General features: G+C 47.4%; 1 protein-coding gene across 3 annotated transcripts in view; it reads right to left on the reverse strand.

The window, feature by feature from the left end:
• Positions 1-836: 836 nt before the first annotated feature.
• The window catches only part of ZNF521 (zinc finger protein 521), a 477,609-nt gene continuing 456,193 nt past the window's right edge, over positions 837-22,252 (reverse strand). For all 3 annotated transcript variants that reach the window (XM_073679187.1, XM_073679189.1, XM_073679190.1), the window contains one exon: positions 837-1,726. In XM_073679187.1, coding sequence (XP_073535288.1) covers positions 1,697-1,726 — 30 coding nt within the window. In that variant the 3' untranslated portion in view covers positions 837-1,696. The remainder of the gene's footprint in view (positions 1,727-22,252) is intronic.

The raw sequence follows: 22,252 nt of genomic DNA on the forward strand, positions 1-22,252 counted from the left end.
AGGAGGGCATATAGAAATAAAATGCACGGTGAAATCTGTGAATAAAGATAAATGCTAAACTGCAGGAAAGTATAGCATGGAAAAGAAAAGTACAAATAGTGATAAATAACTAGGTTGGGGGTACAGGGATGGTAAAAAAATGCTAGACTGCTTTCTTAAATTAAAGATTAAAAAAAATCAATACCCCTTTAATAAATAAATATCTATATTGTTTTCATATTGAATTCATGATTTCTACCCTTGCAACTCCATTATTTTATAAATCTGCATCTTTTTCATATAATTTGGGCCTACGTCTTTAACTTCTTTCCTTTTACAGGGCTCGTTTTAAAACACTTGACAGAAAAATGCAAAACATTTTAAGTGTTATTAATGGCATTTTTACAAGTGTATTTGGTGATGTTTTTTATTGTTTATCCTGTGATGCAAGCACTTTTTTCTGACTTTTCTTTTCACAGCTGAGCGTTCACACTCAACCAATACCAATACTCTAGGTTACTCTTTAGGCTGTTTGCTTGCATTTCACTCATTTTACTAGGTTGACTTAAAGAGATGAAAAAGTTCTGCTTTGCATATGGAACAAGCAATACCTACTGCCAGAGCTCCGTATATTATATATCTCACAGTATATATAATTAGGACATGGATGAGGACCACTCACGTACGCTGGTGCTGCAGTTGAATCTTTCCATACAATGTAGTGATAGAACTAAGTCTTAACAAGGAGACCAAATCCCACCTGAGATGGATGCATTCTTACCAACACTGGTTCTTGTAACGTCACAGCTGTCTACGATTATGCAGCCATTAATAACAAAAATAAATAAATGCAAAAATATGATTAATTGATAAATTGAATTTATTTTCTTTTGGAAAACAATTCCAGTAATCTCCAGGTTTAGACGGCAGAGTAAACATTAATAACAGTAACATACAAGTCGGGTAACAGATTCAAGAATTTTGGCTGTGTGTAATTATTAATATAAAAAAGGAAAGAAAAAAAAGGGAAACAAAAAATTTCGGACACACAAAGCAACAAAATGGTCTTCCAGAGAAAAGTCGGAGGGACAATCTACATAACAACTATTGCATATATGGTAATGCTATCTGCCATACCGCAAGGCTTACAAATATATATATGTATGTATGTATGTATGTATATATTTATATAGGCCTTATTCAAGATTTTCTTCCATTTAATGAGAAAAGCTTTTTTTTTTTAATTTTTTAATTTTGTGCAAGAATCGTCTGCTGCAGTATAAAAAAAATGTCAGCTGTTTTATATTAAAATGACAATTAAAGACCAAGATTGACTGAAAAGGCAGTTGCAATACAGCTGGAATAAAAACAACCTTTTTCTTGGTTTGCCTGCAAATACGCACATTTACGTCAGCCTTTTCCTTCTCAGGTTTTTCGATTCCTTCTCCTTGAATAGGGCCCAAGTCGGCTGCCTTTATAAGACTATTTTCATATTGAACAACATAATACATGTGCAACACTGTATATACAATAAGTTTATCCGGTGCTCAAAAGTCCAAACACATGAACATCCAACAGTTCCAATAATACAAGTTTATGGTAAAATACAATGTTTTTTGGGATAATATACATAAACAATCAAAGTTTCGTGCAAAGATTAAAATGTGTTCCCTTTTCTGTGCCTCCAAATGATCTTCAGATGAGTCTGTGTTTTGCATTAACTGCTATGCTGGGTCATTGTGTGGTTCTGAAAGACAACAAAATAAGAAAAATTACTTAGTTTGTAACATGCGTCTCCTGTGCCAGACATACTTAAGCATTTCTAGAGGAAAATAACTGAAAAAGTAATGCATGGAACGTAATCAAGACTATAATAAATATTTAACAGTGAATTTGTATTGCCAGGAAGAAGCAATGCCACAGCAATTGATCAATAAGGACAGGATATGTACAAACATCTCGAAGGGAAGGGTTAATTATATATGGATCGCACACGATTGGTCAGGTCATAGAAAGCAATTCACCACATTTTAAAGATACAAAGATGACAAAGTTTCAGACATATTTCAAGCACAAAACTGCAGATTTATATAATGTTATGAGTCTAAAATTGATAAACTTGTGAATATATCATTATAGCAGCAGTAAAATAAAGTTATGGGGGAATTTGTCATTTGTCATGTGAGTTTTTAGCACAAAAAAAATTGCAAATTTGGCTCAACAGATATTTCTCCTCCCCCCAAAAGAGACTTTTTGCCCTTTGTGCCAGTACCAACAATTTGCTAAAAGTAGGCAGAGCTTTACATTAGTGGCATGGCCAGCCACAGAACACACGTTTACTATATTGAGCACAACCAAATTACTATAACATGTCCAACACATTTACATTTTTCTCCCCCCCTCACAAATTTGGCATACTTCGTTCCAGTCCTATGCACAAGTCTTGAAAAATTCCCCCGTTGGGCTCATCAACTGTACACATGTGATACTGATACAACCAAATATCTAACTATCCTCGTCATGAGGTTTTTTTGGGTCCACCCAGCACAATTATTCTTGTTTTCCCTGGAATATGTGAAGATATAGGTTTAATATGTTGCTTGTGGATCAACCCATAAAAAAATAAATCATTGTGGCAATTGAATGGCTCCAAAGTCACCGCTAGACATGGTTGTCTTTTGCTCAACTTTTGGGTCCATTATTGTTTAAGATCCAGGGCCCACCAGAGGATACTCTAGTTCTTTAGTAGGGCAGTCTGACTAAAGTTAATACTAAGGATAATTACGAAAAAAATAAGGAAAAATGCAGTGTTAATTATTTAATTATTTTGCTCTGATTGTCCTCACTATGCTTTACTGATCAGCACGTGGGGGAGCATTTATTATTGGGTTCATGTTAGACAACTGGCATAAAAGATGCAAGCAACATTTGTACAGAAAACTTGCCACTTTTGGCAGGGTTTAGTAGGACAGGGTGCCATCTTCTGTGGCTCAATATATTTAGTCTATTTTTCCCTGGAAATTGATGAATTGTAGCGTAAATCTATTAAAATCTTTTTTCAGATCACGAAGGGCAAAGATGCAACTAATTTATTAAGTGGCTTATGTCTCCAAAAACATTAGTTGCATTTAATTCAAGCATACTCGTGTATGATATGTCTGTCTTAGTAAATTCTCTATTACTGTATTTAGATACATTATTACAAACATACACTGCTCAAAAAAATAAAGGGAACACTTAAACAACAGAATATAACTCCAAGGAAATCAAACTTCTGTGAAATCAAACTGTCCACTTAGGAAGCAACACTGATTGACAATCAATTTCACATGCTGTTGTGCAAATGGAATAGACATTAGATGGAAATTATTGGCAATTATCAAAACACACTCAATAAAGGAGTGGTTCTGCAGGTGGGGACCACAGACCACATTTCAGTACCAATGCTTTCTGGCTGATGTTTTGGTCACTTTTGAATGTTGGTTGTGCTTTCACACTTGTGGTAGCATGAGACGGACTCTACAACCCACAGAAGTGGCTCAGGTAGTGCAGCTCATCCAGGATGGCACATCAAAGCAAGCTGTGGCAAGAAGGTTTGTTGTGTCTGTCAGCATAGTGTCCAGAGGCTAGAGGCGCTACCAGGAGACAGGCCAGTACACCAGGAGATGTGGAGGGGGCCGTAGGAGGGCAACAACCCCGCAGCAGGACCGCTACCTCCGCCTTTGTGCAAGGAGGAACAGGAGGAGAACTGCCAGAGCCCTGCAAAATGACCTCCAGCAGGCCACAAATGTGCATGTGTCTGCACAAACAGTTAGAAACCGACTCCATGAGGGTGGTATGAGGGCCCAACGTCCACAGATGGGAATTGCGCTCACAGCCCAACACCGTGCAGGACGCTTGGTGCCCAACACCACAGAACACCGGATTGGCAAAGTCGCCACTGGCACCCTGCGCTCTTCACAGATGAAAGCAGGTTCACACTGAGCACATGTGACAGATGTGGCAGAGTCTGGAGACGCCGTGGAGAGCGATCTGCAGCCTGCAATATTCTTCAGCATGACCGGTTTGGCAGTGGGTCAGAAATGGTGTGGGGTGGCATTTCTTTGGAGGGCCGTACAGCCCTCCATGTGCTCGCCAGAGATAGCCTGACTGCCATTAGGTATCGAGATGAGATCCTCAGACCCCTTGTGAGACCATATGCTGGTGCGGTTGGCCCTGGGTTCCTCCTAATCTGATTGAGCACATCTGGGACATCATGTCTCGCTCCATCCACCAACATCACATTGCACCACAGACTGTCCAGGAGTTGGCGAATGCTTTAGTCCAAGTCTGGGAGGAGATCCCACAGGAGACCATCCGCAACCTCATCAGGAGCATACCCAGGCGTTGTAGGGAGGTCATACAGGCACGTGGAGGCCACACACAATACTGAGCCTCATTTTGACTTGTTTTAAGGACATTACAGCAAAGTTGGATCAGCCTGTAGTGTGTTTTTCCACTTTAATTTTGGGGGTGACTCCAAATCCAGGCCTCCATTGGTTAATAAATTTGATTTCCATTGATGATTTTTGTGTGATTTTGTTGTCAGCACATTCAACTTTGTACAGAACAAAGTATTCAATGAGAATATTTCATTCATTCAGATCTAGGATGTGTTATTTGAGTGTTCCCTTTATTTTTTTTTGAGCAGTGTATATAGCATGTGAAATAGAGATATATTTGGCGTTTAATACTATTTGACCTAAAAGGTAATGGGTGGGCATCAGAAACATTTTGGCATCTGTTACAGTTAAAAGCTAACGCATTTAGGCTTAGAGGGATAGGGCATTTTTTTTAAATAAAAAGTTGATAGCAAAGTTGTAGAAGTTGTAGACAGGACCAAGACTGCCAGGGAGCAGCAGAGTGGAGACACTCACTAGAGCAGAATGGTTTTATACAGGTAAGTAATTCTTATTGTATTACTTTAAATTAACAGTAGATTCATGGTCCCAAACCACGGGCAGCCTGAGTCAGAGCCTGGCAGCATTATTAGAGCCGTGTATGTTTTACTATAAAATGTTGTGGATTTTCAGAAGAAATATAAGGCCAGCCAATGACCATGTCTCCGACTCATGAAGACTGGTATTTTTCTCACCTGTCATGATAGGGGGTGAAGTGCGAGACATTGGTTTATTAAGGCAAGGTGTACTCCTCTTAATGAATCAGGTGAAGCACGAAGTTGTGTGTGCCTCTATGTGTGCCTCACCACTAATCTTACTCTACTCAGGAACTGGTGTAAGATTTATGTGTTAAGGAACGCCACCTCTTGTCATTAATTTGATGAGTGGAGGTAGTCACGCCACGCCCCGTCCCCCTAAACCTCTGCCCACTTTATTGGTGCCGAGTGAAAATGGAGTGATAAATTTCGTGTTGCGCAAAAAGACTTTTTAAAAGTTTTTATGACAGTTTTCTGGCATAAAGGAATTGGGGCCTCTATGTTATAGATCACTAGTCTCAGGCAGACCCCAGTAGCTTCTCCCTATCCGGCTCCCCTAGAATGAGAATTCTATATGTATGTATACAGAGAGACATGTCAGTTACGTAGGGAAAAGCAGCTGGGCACCTGCCTTGTACTAGTCATCTAAGATTTATAGTCACTGACCAGCTTTTCAAAGTGCGTTTTCTCTGAAACACAACAGCATTTCAAAGAGATCTATATTATGTAGGCAAAGAAACCCTGAATCCAACAATGCATCACTTAGTTTACTGAGTGCAGCAGTTCTGACACAATCAGAGTTCTTAGATTTAGCAATACAGCAGAGCTGAGAAAGCCGCTCCCGCCCACACCAGGTCTGTATGTACATTGTCTATAGACAGTGAGCCGCTTATCACAGGAGGGGGTGTGGCCAGACCAGGGCTCACGCGCTGTAGTCCAGGCAATGATAATCACCAGATGATAAAACCTTTTTTGTAAGTAAACAATAGCACACAGCCTGACATGTGATACATCATTGAAATCTGTGTTTTAACTCCTACCTCATGCTGTCCTCAGATTACATAGAAAAAAACTGCTGGCAGATTCCCTTTAACAGACGTGGTCTATTTAGAAGCCCCCAGATCATCTGTTTCATACTGCTAAAAGTCACTTGTCAGACAAGACAATTAAAATCCCCACATTACTGAGACATGTGGTGTTTCCAAAGATTTTCCAAAAATCTTCAACCACTTTATATTTGATCAACCATCCAGTATTTGAGGTACTTTGGTCCCTGAATCAGCAATAAACAATACAAATGAAGTTTAATGTGACTTCTTTAACTAACATAAAAACAACAAGCTGAATGAACAGACGCTATATCTGGATGTCTGACTGTAGAAGAAAGACGCAGAAAACACCAGACACACAGTACAAAATCCTTTCAACAGATGGTGACAGCGCTGGAGCAGCATGTTATTTTTTTCCATAGTTCAAGAACACAAACAGAAGTAATTTATCATTACTGATTAACTAATTACGGTCTACTACGTGCTTCTGATGCAAAGGATTCGATCTACCGCCAATGGTATTCACCTATGTGGGACAGGCATCCGATGCCATCCAGCTGATGTGGTACTGCAAGTGTCATCATGCCTTGCCTGCCAGCATAGCATTGTCCGGGATAAATGATATCAAGCATGTCTACGTCTCTGAACAACGTGTAGTTGTAATGGATTGTTGTGTGATCCTTGTATATCCGTGTTATTCTTATCTAAGCTGCATAGCACAGACACAAGGCTTTTAACAATGTGTGCTCTGCCTTTAAGCGCTCTTCTTATTATCCTGCTTTTTTCCCTTCCTTACAAAAGCAATTGCTTTCCAGCAGTCCAGATAATAAGTCTTTTGACCTGCATTCTACTCTGACCCATTAAGGTCATCCCTATGCTCAGGCATATAGCTGATTTCGGAAATGCCTGCAAGTCCTACATTTCATCTCCTGCCCACTCAGTAGAAAGCTCTCTTTAAATGTGTGTGTACGAGTCCCATCTGACCGGAGAGGCATCCCTGTTGTGGGCAATGGAGGGACAGAAGCTTCTGCCTTTATTAATGAATGCAGACCATTATGAGTCTGGCTGGCTCCTGTTCTGTTCCCAGAAGCATATACTGTACGTGACTTAAAATGTTGTAATATTGACACAAGCGAGCCGGGCACCCCTAAGGAAAATTACTCCTTGGATATAATGTAGGCTCATAACAGCTCTAAGAGTACAAAATCCAATCCTCAGGGATCAGACTGACATATACCGCATTCTGCCGACTCCCTGAACATTACAAAGAATTTCTTTGTGAAGGAATTCTCAAGGACAGCATTAAACTGAGTTTTGTAGCATCGTTTTGGCTCCGAGCTCTCAGCACTAAATCGTTTGCTTTGAATCAATGCGAGCGCTATATCATCTGCATTAATCGATGAATTTGGTTCAATACACGTTCTATTAAATTATACTTTCTAATTGAGATTTTCTAGCACTGCCCTGTGCTTTTTCTCCGTGTTGTAATTTACAAGTAGTTAAAGACAGGTTTAACGCCGTGCACTTTCCAATGAGTTAAGGAAAACAAATGTTAAAAATGTGGGCTCTAAAGAAAATGGAGGAATACTGGAATGTAGCAGCTGATGAGAAGCTTTACTAAAAGGTAAGACATCAAAAAATATTGGTGGTGCAGCCCAGACCCTTCAATTATCATCAAATCCTACATAGCAGGAGGAGGTGCAGCCAAAAACCCCACATGAAAATCGGTTCAATTTTAAAATGAACTTTTAATAGAACCTTCAGGTCTGGCAATTAATAACGTGGAAAATATTATACAGAACCGTTCACATGTGATGGATTTGTAATGTTCAATCTGCATCCTACACATCAGTTGGATTTCATTCAAATGCTATGGAAAATTTCCACATGGAGTTTTAGCTGCATCATAAAATAAAATCTGCTACTTATTTACATTGATTCCGCATAGAAAAGCAGAGACTTTGGCACCTTGATTGACAATGGGGATAGTTCTGCTGCAGATCTGGTGCAATCATGCAGCACATCTGTGGCACCCCAGGAGTCCGGTTGCCACATTGGCATAGCCTCCCTCACAGGGGGTGATGCCATGCCTAGAAGCAAGGAGGGGTCCCCTGATCAGTTATACCAGCATCCAACACTTTCCTGGCTCCAGACCAGAAAGGGGAGCTCCTCCCCTTTAAATTGGAACCTCGAGGCGGGGTTAGAAAAGTTAGTTCAAGGAAGTTGGAGACAGGAGAGCGACGAGGAAGAACCTGGGGAAGGGAGCTGTGATCAAGCTCGCCCCAGAGGAAAAAGCGCAAGGAATTGGACAACGGAGTCTGAAAGCCCGGCAGCTAAATCCAGAGGGCAGGAGACTGCAGGTCTCCTGGCCCCACCAGACGCCCGGCGGCTCAGCAGCATCCTAGGGCCCAGTGCCTCCACGAAGGAGCAACACCTGAAGAAGGCTCGAGCTGCCTGCTATACGGGTGAGGAATAAACGTTTTGCTCAGGAACGAGGGCCGGAGCATAGCTTTAAGCAGCAGGGCCAAAGAGGATAGCGCAGAGGGAAGGCCTACAACTCCACCTGGCGAGGTGGACCCCCAAATTGCTTCTAGGCCGCCCGGACCTCTACTACCAGCTAGTACCAGTGCCCCGGTCTGCTCTGACAAACCGCAAGTAAAGGTACTGTAGAGGAAACTGCCATTAATTTGTTGTCTGGTCATTATCTGCGCCCTCAGCCCTGCACTACACGGCACCAACAACATCAACCTCCACAATTCATCATATACTGTCCTGGAGCTTAGCTCTGCCTGTAGAGAGCTGACCCAACTCTGCTGTGTCACCATCAGCTCCAGTGGATCTGCATAGCAGCGGCGGCCCCATATAGCCGCATAGCACGGTTGGTGTCACAAACACTATCCCAAAAACTTTATTCCCCTTCTCTTTATTTGACCGCCAGGGGCCACGGACTGGGTCACTGCCACCGTGACTACCCCGAAAAGGACCGGCCCGGCTGCCGAGTACCCCACGGCCCCAGGGGGCGCGTCACATCCACAGCTCAAATTTCTGCTACCGATTAGTAATTCCATGTCCAAGTTTCTAATCCGACACGTGTGAACATGTGAAGATTTAATGAGTGCCATCTTGTAAGGGCGCAGACAGACGGCCGTATTTCTCATGCGAGGATCGCATCACAGTGCACGGACTGGTCCAGCACATCTCCTGACCTGAGCGTGACAGCATGGTGTATTACTATGCAGCTGTCACACTCAGGTCAGGAGAGGATTGTGATGCGATCCTCGCACTTGAAATACGGCTGTATGTCTACGCCCTATAAATTGCACTTCAGCAAGTACCCTATTTGCATAGGTTTGCCATTTACAGTGTCTTTTCAATCTCCTATATGAGAATTTTAATACATCATCCTGATCTGCCACATTAATTAATTAAAGCATTTCATTATTTTCTAAAGTAGAATGCAACAAATTTGTGTTTGTTTTTTAAGAAAGAAGAGAATATGGTGCATGCACACCTTAACATTGAAATCACAACATCGTGAAGGAGAAATCATGGAATTAAAGAAATCACAAGATAGACATGTTAATAATATGAAATGATGAAACAATATGTTCAAAACACCTTGATTTATTTTGTACAGTACAAATACACATACTTAGATGCTTTATCATGCTATTAATGAGGTTATAAATGTTCTGCCACCGCTAAATGCATTTGGACATGCAATTCATCAAAATCTGCTGCTGGCAGCTCTCTTTGCAATTCCCGACCAATGATGTTCCAGATGCGCTCGATGCGAGACATGTCTGAAGAGGTTTTCCTTCATGGGGTACTCATACTTGATTCTAAATAAACTGATAAGTTTTGCAAATTTTTGTTTTCAATCATTCGACATTTGCTTATCATTAACATGTGTATTGATCTTGTGATTTCCATAAATCCATGACTTTCCTTCTCCAAGTAGTAATTTTAATGTTGAGGAGTGTACAGTATATATTATTTCTCTTCTTTAGGCAAGGGTGATGCTAATTGTAGCACCCTGAGGATTCGGCTGCTACAGGGGTATTGCACCTCAACCCAGAGGTGTGATATTCCACTCCCGGGTAAGGATGGAGTGTGGAACTGAGCTCAGTTAGCTGCATGCACTACACACATCCCATTTCCGAGGAGCAGACCAACGGTACTCCCACTTAGAAATGTGCAGGTACGACCGAGTCTGTTCCTGGCTGGAGTGGGAGGGGGGTGGTACATCCCAGTAGTGTAGGGGCAGATAGGGGGAGCAGCCTGGGTAAAGTTAGGAGCTCATTGGGTGCTGGTCACCTGAGCTCACACATAGAGGGAGTATTTAAGGTGGGCACCATCTAAGATCAGGGTCAGTCTGTGAGAAGTCAGTCAGTAAGTCTTTGCAGAGGAGTGGAAGAGAGCAGAGGAGCAGAGCAGCCCCAGAGCCAAGAGTGAGAGAGGAGTTTGAAAGACCCAGAGGGGGAGAAAGAAGGAACTCTGAGAGCCCAAACTAAATCAAAGGGTGAAGAGTTGGCAACAGGTTACCGGATCCCAAACTGGTGGGGGCTACAGCACACCTCAGCCAGAGACCGGAGGCCGTGGGCAGCATCTGCCACGGCCACCCACCATATCCACCCGGAAGGCAGACCACGCATAGGGTCAGGGAACCCAGTGACAAGGGTTCGCCAACAAAAGGCCCGAGGGAGCCGGACATAGGTGGATCCCTGGTGGGGAAGGCCAGAGACGAGGACAGGACAGAACGGGAGCTCAGAACCACGCTCCAGAACTACTTGGGGGTTGGCCGAGTCCAGGACCTGGTGGACGCAGCATGGCTCGGGTGGTCACTCAAGGCCGGAGTGACCGGAACATCTGCAGTAAGTAAAGAACCCTGAACTGCACAACCCGACTCTGACTCTCATTACCATCATCCCTGCACCTCCACAACCACCATCCTCTGCACCTGACCCCCTGAGGCTATACCCCTCCCGTTGGGGGTTATATCACCTAAGCTGCACTCACATCATCAGCCTCAGTGGACCCTGCTGCAGCGGCGGCCGTAGTGACCGCAATTCAACGGGTGGCGTAGTCGACATAAAGAACTTTAGTAACATCAGTAAGGACTGCCACACACTGAGCTTGACACCCTGGGCACGGACCGGGTCACAGCCACTCGGAGACTACAACCCCCATCTGATCCGGCTCCGGGTATTCCCTTAAAGAATATGGCCCAGGGGGCGCGTCAACTTTGGCGTAGTCGGCAGGATTACGTGCCCGCAACACCCGGGTACTGCGTGCCTGAAGAAAAGAACAAGTTTACCTCAAAAAGAAGTCTCCTGCCGGTTCCGGAGGGTCCCCGCCATCGGACTCCATCACAGGTCGATTCTCGCCGGTTGTCCGCCATTAACAGCTTTTTCCCGCCATCTGCAGAGTTTCCCGCCACTGGGAGACGATTCCCGCCATTTCCAAAGGTTTCCCGCCTTGGAAGAGCGGACGCCATTATGGGCGTGCCAGAGGGTGGCAGGAGGCCGCCTCCCATCGTGGGCCAGGACCGAACATGGCGCCAAAAGTGGAAACCGCCCCCACCAACAGAGACTGTGATGCTAGAGGTGTCTGTCAGCGTGAAAGAACTGCCCCTGGAGCTGACAATCACCAAGTGGCCCCGGGACCGCCCTCGGAGTGGGAGGACTGAGAACAAGAGAGCAAAGATGGGTGTCGCCTGGAGCAGTCTGGAGAGAGCGCACCCGGAGACAAGAAGCCTGGAGCAGAGTCCAGAAAGAGCTTACCCGGAGATGGAGGGAGAGCCAGGCAGCACCGACCCAGTGGTCAGGAGCCTGATGCGGGCCGCCACTCCAGGCAGCACCGACCCAGTGGTCAGGAGCCTGTTGCCGGTCGCCACTCCAGAAGGCCTGCTGGAGACAGCGGGAGGAGAGCAGAGCAGCACCGACCCGTTGGTCAGGAGCCTGCTAGAAGCAACGACCCCACTAGGCTTAGTGGAGGTCCTGGCACAGCTCCCCCGAGATCGGGAGTGTGCACAGACTGCGCTGGAGGGCCTCGCACGGAGGATGGCCCGGGTACAGCGAGAGACGTTGGCGGAGTGGAGCCGTGAGATGGCCCAGCAGACAAGAACTCGTCAGCGGAGCACGCCACCCGAGACGAGGAGACAGACCGCCTCTGAGGATGGCGCAGGAGGACTGAAGGCCGGAGACGGCGCCGGGAAGGGAGCCGAACGAAAGGAGGCAGGTAAAGGGGACGTCTCTACCCCAAACCGGGAAACCACGTACCTGCCCCAGCTCCCCGTCGCAGAGCCCGAAGTACCCCCTGCCGTGCCCGTAACCGCAACGTCACCGCTACAGACTAGGCCTCAACCGGAAGCCGCAGCCGCGACCCCTGTGACGTCACACGCCTCGACCCCGAGCGTGATCAAGCAGGAAGTACCACCAGCCTGGTCGCAAGGCCTAGTACCCCCGGGCGCCGCAATACCAACAGCGCCCCCTACCTCCGCGGAGCCACCGGCCTGGTCGCAGGGCCAAGTAGCCCAGGGCGCCGCCGTCCTTACGGTGCCCTTCACTTTCCAGGTGCCCCAGGCCTGGCCGCAAGGCCTGGGCAACCCGGGCGCCACCACCACCGCGCCCATAAAACCAAGAGTGCCGCATCTGGGAGAAGATCTGTTCGCCCAACATACGTGCCCGGATGGGCAGCCCTTTATATGGCCACCGGAGTTTCACCATCCCCGACTCCGGAAAGAGAGACCCCTAGACGAACCCCTGATTCCGGTTCCAAAGCCCGTAAAAAGGACCTCGCCCCCGCTAGAGGAGGCACAGTTTGAGTGGGACCCCACCGGAGAAGATCTCATGGGGTTCACTCAGGAGACTCGGGCAGCCGCAGCGGAGCGTGCAGAGTGCTGCCGCCAGCAGCTCGAGGTCTTTGAGAGGGAGCGGAGAGAGAGGCGGGTCCGGGAACAACAAGCCCAAATAAGGAGCGCGGAGCAGAAGAGCCGGGCCAGGAGGAGTCCCCGTGCAGCTCATGGTCCCCCTTCCACCGGGACTGTGATCAAGTTTAATATGCAGCACGGGTGGGGCTTCATCCGAGATCACCGCACCCCAGGCGACGTCTTCGTGACAAGAAGAGACGTTGAGTCCCACCTACCGGAGGGACACAGAGGACGTGACCTGTATATAGGGGACGAGGTCACCTTCACCCGGCACAAGTGTGCCAAAGGACCCTACGCCCTCCATGTGCATCGCCTGACGGAGGAGGAGCTGCGGTGTGAGGAGGAGCAAGAGGACCCGGACGGGTCTGAAGCTAAAGGTAACCACAAAGAAAGAGCAGGAGGACGTCGTCGTTGAGTACAGCAGAGTAGAAGCTGTATATAGTTGCCCGTTGGGGCACAGTGAACTGTTACTGCTGCTAATATAGTCCCCGTTGGGACCAGAGAACTGAACTGTTAACCCGTGTGTCCCCATTCCCACTGACCGAGGACTGAGAGCGGTCATCCCTTTCCTAATACCTGGCCGAGGACTGAGAGCGGCCATATCCCTTTGTATATAGTTGCGCTTCCTAAAGCGCCCCCTACCGGTTTTATAGGAAACCATTTTCTTCAAGAGACTGTCGCACTTTACCCGGTCACAAGTTGCACCGTGACCGGAGGTACCAGAAGACAAGAATGTTTCTAATGAAAAGTTTTATATGAAAAGTTTTATATGATGTTTTATTATGTTTTTTATGCAAAAATTGTATGTTTTGGATGTTTTATATCTTGCAGCCCGAGGACGTGCTGTGATTTACCAGGGGGGAATGTAGCACCCTGAGGATTCGGCTGCTACAGGGGTATTGCACCTCAACCCAGAGGTGTGATATTCCACTCCCGGGTAAGGATGGAGTGTGGAACTGAGCTCAGTTAGCTGCATGCACTACACACATCCCATTTCCGAGGAGCAGACCAACGGTACTCCCACTTAGAAATGTGCAGGTACGACCGAGTCTGTTCCTGGCTGGAGTGGGAGGGGGGTGGTACATCCCAGTAGTGTAGGGGCAGATAGGGGGAGCAGCCTGGGTAAAGTTAGGAGCTCATTGGGTGCTGGTCACCTGAGCTCACACATAGAGGGAGTATTTAAGGTGGGCACCATCTAAGATCAGGGTCAGTCTGTGAGAAGTCAGTCAGTAAGTCTTTGCAGAGGAGTGGAAGAGAGCAGAGGAGCAGAGCAGCCCCAGAGCCAAGAGTGAGAGAGGAGTTTGAAAGACCCAGAGGGGGAGAAAGAAGGAACTCTGAGAGCCCAAACTAAATCAAAGGGTGAAGAGTTGGCAACAGGGTACCGGATCCCAAACTGGTGGGGGCTACAGCACACCTCAGCCAGAGACCGGAGGCCGTGGGCAGCATCTGCCACGGCCACCCACCATATCCACCCGGAAGGCAGACCACGCATAGGGTCAGGGAACCCAGTGACAAGGGTTCGCCAACAAAAGGCCCGAGGGAGCCGGACATAGGTGGATCCCTGGTGGGGAAGGCCAGAGACGAGGACAGGACAGAACGGGAGCTCAGAACCACGCTCCAGAACTACTTGGGGGTTGGCCGAGTCCAGGACCTGGTGGACGCAGCACGGCTCGGGTGGTCACTCAAGGCCGGAGTGACCGGAACATCTGCAGTAAGTAAAGAACCCTGAACTGCACAACCCGACTCTGACTCTCATTACCATCATCCCTGCACCTCCACAACCACCATCCTCTGCACCTGACCCCCTGAGGCTATACCCCTCCCATTGGGGGTTATACCACCTAAGCTGCACTCACATCATCAGCCTCAGTGGACCCTGCTGCAGCGGCGGCCGTAGTGACCGCAATTCAATGGGTGGCGTAGTCGACATAAAGAACTTTAGTAACATCAGTAAGGACTGCCACACACTGAGCTTGACACCCTGGGCACGGACCGGGTCACAGCCACTCGGAGACTACAACCCCCATCTGATCCGGCTCCGGGTATTCCCTTAAAGAATATGGCCCAGGGGGCGCGTCACTAATCACACTCTGATCAGACTCTGATCACAGTATCACAGTTTGATCAGAGTGTGATCCGATTTTCTTAGAGATGGAGAAATTACAAAAAGTTACTCCACCTTCTCTATAGTATAAGTCCGTGAAAATTGGACTGCACTAGGATGCCATCTGAGAGCGGCCTGATTTTTTCCATGGACCCATATAGTTGAATGGGTGAATGCCATCCAATTCTCGGAGGCAAATTGTGCATGCTACAAGTTTTTCCTCGGACCACCCTGGTCCGAGAAAAAAAAATCGATTTGTGCACAGCCCCACAGAGTAACAAGAGGATTAGTGCCATCTGTCAAAGCGACAGCAATCATCCGATTTTTTGGGTCGTTTGCACAAGCCCTTATGAAAGGAAACATACTTGTTGCATTCTACTTCAGAAAGTAGTGTAGTGCTTTAATCAATGTGGCAAATAGTGAAGCTGTATTAATATTGTCATAGCATGCATAGTTAAAAAGACAAAAATGGCAAACCTATACAAATAGCATACTTGCCGTATTTCAATTTTTATAGAGCCAAAATGGAGCTTGCTACTAGAGATGAGCGGTGTTCGACTAGAACTGTTCGCCAATCTCAAATTCGAGCTGTTTTGGGCGGTGTTTGAGTTGTTCGACGAACCCGAACGATTTGCAAAAAATTCGGCTGTTCGAGGTTATGTTCGATAACTGTTCGTGCACCAAAAGCGTGTCCTGCATGTCTGGCGCTATTTAGAGCACCAATCATGCAGGGATTGTCTGCCACTCACTGTAATGCCACAGCCATGGTGGTTGTGGCATTACAGTGATTGCCCAAATCGATGGGAACTGTGCTCACAGTGAAACACGAAAAGCCGGCAATTCAGCAGCGGCATACACCGGTACCCGACAATTTAGAACCGAAAGAATAGAGCTTCACACATAGATTAGATAGATATAAACATGTCAGCCACATATATATGAAGTACAGTGACAGTGTTGCTTACTGTACTTGTCATTTAGCGTAAAGGATTTATCAAAAAAAATAATAGTGTTTTCATGCACCGTCTCTTTAAAAAAGCCGGCCGGCAATTCAGCAGCGGTACCCGACAATTTAGAATAGAAGGAACAGAGAATCACACATAGATTAGATAGATAGAAACATGTCAGTCACATATATATGAAGTACAGTGACAGTGTTGCTTACTGTACTTGTCATTTAGTGTAAAGGATTTATTAAAAAAAATAATAGTGTTTTCATGCACCGTCTCTTTAAGAAAGCCGGCCGGCAATTCAGCATCTGTACCCGACAATTTATAACAGACAGAATAGAGCTTCACACATAGATTAGATAGATAGAAACATGTCAGTCACATATATATGAAGTACAGTGATAGTGTTGGTTACTGTACTTGTCATTTAGTATTAAAATAAAGGATTTATTATTAAAAAAATTGGCGTGGGGTTCCCCTTAATTTTAGGCTCTAGCGGAGGTTAAGCAGACGGCTGGGGCAGATGTTTGAAGCCTGGGAAGGGGGTAATACCCACGGAGCTTCCCAGGCTACTAATATCAGCCCCCAGCTGAATACATAGCCTTTACTAGCTATTAAAATGGGGGACCCCCCCCAAAAAAATGACGTGGGGTCCCCCCTAATTTAATAGCTAGCAAAGGCTAGGCAGACAGCTGGGGGCTGATATTAATAGCCCAGGAAGGGAGCCATGAATATTGGCCCCCTCCCAGGCTAGAAACACCAGCCGTCAGCCGCCCCAGAAATGGCGCATTCATAGGAATGCCTGCGCTTCTCAGTGTCTGCGGGATGACAGGCTGGATGGCAGCGTTCTGTTGCGGTCCAGCCTGTCATCTCGATGTAGCAGAGCTGAAGCTGTCGTGGGAACCATGGAAAGGTAAGGATGATGTTGCTTTATTATTTTTCTTTTATTGCAGGAGATCGTTGGCTTCAGCTGGAATGGGCGTGATGGTAAGTATGGTTTAATTTAGAACAATAAAGGATTGTGTCTTTATTTCAATTAAAGGACTTTATTCTGGGTGTTTGTGTTTTCTTTTAACTTTGACTATGGGGTTAGTAATGGGGGTGTCTTATAGACGCCTCTCCATTACTAACCTGGGCTTGATGTCAGCTGGCATTATAAGCTGACATCAACCCCAGCCCTATTACCCCCTGCCACCGCTACAGGGCAGCGTGGAAGAGCGAGGCTAAGTGCCAGAATTGGCGCATCCTATGAATGCGCCATTTCTGGGGCGGCTGACGGCTGGTGTTTCTAGCCTGGGAGGGGGCCAATATTCATGGCTCCCTTCCTGGGCTATTAATATCAGCCCCCAGCTGTCTGCCTAGCCTTTGCTAGCTATTAAATTAGGGGGGACCCCACGTCATTTTTTTGGGGGGTCCCCCATTTTAATAGCTAGTAAAGGCTATGTATTCAGCTGGGGGCTCATATTAGTAGCCTGGGAAGCTCCGTGGGTATTACCCCCTTCCCAGGCTTCAAACATCTGCCCCAGCTGTCTGCTTAACCTCCGCTAGAGACTAAAATTAAGGGGAACCCCACGCCAATTTTTTTTAATAATAAATCCTTTATTTTAATACTAAATGACAAGTACAGTAACCAACACTATCACTGTACTTCATATATATGTGACTGACATGTTTCTATCTATCTAATCTATGTGTGAAGCTCTATTCTGTCTGTTATAAATTGTCGGGTACAGATGCTGAATTGCCGGCCGGCTTTTTTAAAGAGACAGTGCATGAAAACACTATTATATTTTTTAAGAAATCCTTTACACTAAATGACAAGTACAGTAAGCAACACTGTCACTGTACTTCATATATATGTGACTGACATGTTTCTATCTATCTAATCTATGTGTGAGGCTCTATTCCTTCTTGTCTAAATTGTCGGGTACCGGTGTATGCCGCTGCTGAATTGCCGGCCGGCTTTTTTAAAGAAAGCGTCTTCTGAGCAGTTTGTCAGCTTTTGGACACCTTTGAAGGTGTTTTCTATGTGTTTCTATGTGTTTTTGTTTGCCTGCCATTGGTTTTAACGGTGTTCGACGGTGTTCTAAGGTGTTCGACGAACAGTTCGACGAACAGTTCCTCGAACATCCCGGTGTTCGACGAACCGAACCTAACCCGAACACTACGGGGGTGGCTCAACACTACTTGCTACATGTTTACATGTTCACACATGTTGGATCAGCATACTGCAAATCTGATATGTAATTACTGATCGATAGCAGAAATTCGAGGCTAGCACCCAGATTTTTGGGGATGTACTGCAAGTGTGCAAGTGTAGATACCTAAATAAACAGTTTTACTGTTCTTCACTATGAAATCCTGGGACTAACACCATTCCGCATGGTAAGCAAAAATGTGAGTAGCGCTTACTATATTTGACTTTTTTTTGTCAGCTGTAGAATTTCACATATCAGTTTTTTGGGAAGATGTGCTACCTGTTTTTTTTTGAGGATAGATCATAGAACCATTAGAATGAATGTGCCTTTTCACAAATTCACCGATTTTGCAAACGAAAAAAAAATATATAGAAAAAACATACATGCCATGTTGTGGATCAAACTTAACATGCCAACCATGTACTGTCGGTATGTTACTGTGTAATGAAGATTTTTTGTCTTCATGTGAGAAAAACAGATGGAACAAGAATTGTAAAAACTGACACAAGAACCATAAAATGGATCCACTGCAATGAAGAAAGAAAGCATGGACCATTTTTCACATATGAGAAAACAAAATTACATTTGAAAACTCATGAAGCCCTCCAAATCGTGGACTGTTTTGGGTGGATAGGAAGTGGAGCATTCTCCTTCATCTTCAGGACCTAGTCCCTTTCCCACCAATAAAGACTACAGAAAAGACCAAAAATAATTTCAGACTAAAACTGAAATTTCACCGTAAGGCCATGTTCACACGATCAGTATTTGGTCAGTATTTTAGATCAGTATTTGTGAGCCAAAATCAAGAGTGGAACAATTAGAGGAAAATGATAATAGAAACACGTCACCACTTCTGCATTTATCACCCACTCCTGGTTTTGGCTTATAAATACTGATGTAAAATACTGACCAAATACTGAACCTGTGAACTTGGCCTTAGGGTATGCGCCCACGGTCAGGAGCCGCTGTGGGTTTGACGATGTGTGTCTATGCAGCATCAAACCCACAGTGGCCAGATATTACAGCACAGTGGATGGGATTTCTAGAAATCCCATGTCCACTACGTGTCTCCGTACACCTGCAGAAACTGACATGCGGTGCGTCTTTCAGACCTGCAGTATGTCAAATTCTCTTGAGAGTCCGCAAGTGGATTTTCACCATAGACTAATGACGCGCCCCCTGGGCCAGTGTTGTTGGGAATACCCGGAGCCGGATCAGATGGGGGTTGTAGTCTCCGAGTGGCTGTGACCCGGTCCGTGCCCAGGGTGTCAAGCTCAGTGTGTGGCAGTCCTTATAGATGTTACTAGATGTTCTTTTGTGTCGACTACGCCACCCGTTGAATTGCGGTCAATACGGCCGCCGCTGCAGCAGGGTCCACTGAGGCTGATGATGTGAGTGCAGCTTAGGTAGTATAACCCCCAACGGGAGGGGTATAGCCTCAGGGGGTCAGCCGTGGAGGATGGTGGTTGTGAAGGTGCAGCAAGGAGACTCAGAGGCATAAAATGCAGTTCCAGGGTTTTACTTACTGGTGTTGCTCGGGTCACTGTGTACAGCAGTGACCACCCAAGCCGTGCTGCGTCCACCAGGTCCTGGACTCGGTCAACTCCCAGGCAACTCCGGAGTGTGGTCCTGAGCTCCTTTCTGTCTCTCCCTTCTTCTGGCCGTTCCCACCAGGGATCCACCTAAGTCCGGCTCCCTCGGGCCTCTTGTTGGTCAAGCCTCCTCTGGGCTCCCTGACCCTATTCTTGGTCTGCCTTCCGGGTGGATTTAGTGGGTGATCGTGGCAGATCCTGCCCACGACCTCCGGTTCCTGGCTAAGGTGTGCTGTAGCCTCTGCCAGCTTGGGATCCGGTACCCTGTTGCCGACCCTTCACCCTATTAGCTCTCTTATGGGCTCTTGGGGTCCCCTCTGCGCCTCTGGGTCTCTCTCTCTTCTCCTCTGCTCTGCTTCTCAGGTTACACTCTGACAGACTGACGTCTCACAGACTGACAACTGACTGACTGACCCTGATCTAAGATGGTGCCCACCTTATATACTCCCTCTATGTGTGAGCTCAGGTGACCAGCACCCAATGAGCTCCTAGCTTTACCCAGGCTGCTCCCCCTATCTGCCCCTACACTACTGGGATGTTCCACCCCCCTCCCACTCCAGCCAGGAACAGACACTGTCGTACCTGCACATTTCTCTAGTGGGAGTACCATCGGTCTGTTCCCCGGAAATGGAATGTGTGTAGTGCATGCAGCTAACTGAGCTCAGTTCCACACTCCATCCTTACCCGGGAGTGGAATATCACACCTCTGGGTTGAGGTGCAATACCCCTGTAGCAGCCGAATCCTCAGGGTGCTACATTCCCCCCTGGTAAATCACAGCACGTCCTCGGGCTGTAAAATATAAACATCCAAAACATACAATTTTTTTTCATAAACATAAACATAGGAAACATCATATAGATATATCAGCAATAAACTTTTCATATAAATAACATTCTTGTTTCTGGTTCCTCCGGTCACTGTGCAACTTGTGACCGGGTAAAGTGCGACAGTCTCTCTTGGAATAAAACAGTTCCCTATAAAACCGGTAGGGGGCGCTTTAGGAAGCGCAACTATATACAAGGGGATATGGCCGCTCTCAGTCCTCGGTCAGTGGGAATAGGGACACACGGGCATCAGTTCAATTGGCTGGTCCCAACGGGGACTATATTTTAACTAGAACAGTTCTTATACCCTGACGGGTAACTATGTACAGTCTCTCTCTACCGTACTTCAACGACGGCGTCCTCCTGCTCCTTCTTGTTGGTTGGTTTCAGTTTCAGACCCGTCCGGGTCCTCTTGCTCCTCCTCCGTCAGGCGATGCACATGGAGGGCGTAGGGTCCTTTGGCACACTTGTGCCGGGTGAAGGTGACCTCGTCCCCTACATACAGGTCACGACCTCTGTGTCCCTCCGGCAGATGGCTTTCTACGTCTCTGCGGGTCACAAAGACGTCGCCGGGGGTATGATGGTCTCTAATGAAGCCCCACCCATGCTGCATGTTGAATTTTATCACAGTCCCGGTGGAAGGGGGACCATGAGCTGCACGGGGATTCCTCCTGGTCCGGCTCTTCTGCTCCGCGCTCCTTATCTGCGCTTGCTGTTCTCGGACCCGCCTCTCTCTCCGCTCCCTCTCGAAGACCTCGAGCTGCTGCCGGCAGCACTCTGCATGCTCCGCTGCGGCCGCCCGAGTCTCCTGAGTGAACCCCATGAGGTCTTCTCCAGTGGGGTCCCACTCAAACTGTGCCTCCTTCAGCGGGGGCGAGGTCCTCCTTGCGGGCTTCGGAACCGGAATCAGGGGTTCGTCTAGGGGTCTCTCTTTCCGGAGTCGGGGATGGTGAAACTCCGGTGGCCATATGAAGGGCTGCCCATCCGGGCACGTATGCTGGGCGAACAGGTCCTCACCCAGGTGCGGTACTTTAGGTGCTATGGGCGCTGTGGTGGTAGCGGCGCTCGGGTTGACCAGGCCTTGCGACCAGGCTTGGGGCACGCTAAAGGAAAAGGGCACCGTAAGAACGGCGGCGCCCGTGGTTACTCGGCCCTGCGACCAGGCTGGTGGCTCCGCGGAGGTAGGGGGCGCTGTTGGAATGGCGGCGCCCGGGTGTACTAGGCCTTGCGACCAGGCCGGTGGTATTTCCTGCTTGGCCACGCTCGAGGTCGAGGCGTGTGACGTCACAGGGGTCGCGGCCGCGGTTTCCGGTTGAGGCCTAGTCGGCGGCGGTGACGATGCAGCGACGGGCACGGCAGGGGGAATTTCGGGCTCTGCGACGGGGAGCTGGGGCAGGCACGCGGTTTCCCGGCTCGGGGTAGAGACGTCCCCTTTACCTGCCTCCGTCCGTTCAGCTCCCTTCTCGGCGCCGTCTCCTGCCTTCATTCCTCCTGCGCCATCCTCAGAGGCGGTCTGTCTCCTCGTCTCAGGTGGCGTGCTCCGCTGACGGGTTCCGGTCTGCTGGGCCATCTCTCGGCTCCACTCCGCCAACGTCTCTCGCTGCACCCGGGCCATCCTCCGTGCGAGGCCCTCCAGCGCGGTCTGTGCA

This window comes from Phyllobates terribilis, unplaced genomic scaffold (assembly GCF_046119375.1).
Source record: "Phyllobates terribilis strain yellow unplaced genomic scaffold, ASM4611937v1 Scaffold_4__5_contigs__length_816908805, whole genome shotgun sequence".
Taxonomy (NCBI): Eukaryota; Metazoa; Chordata; class Amphibia; order Anura; family Dendrobatidae; genus Phyllobates; species Phyllobates terribilis.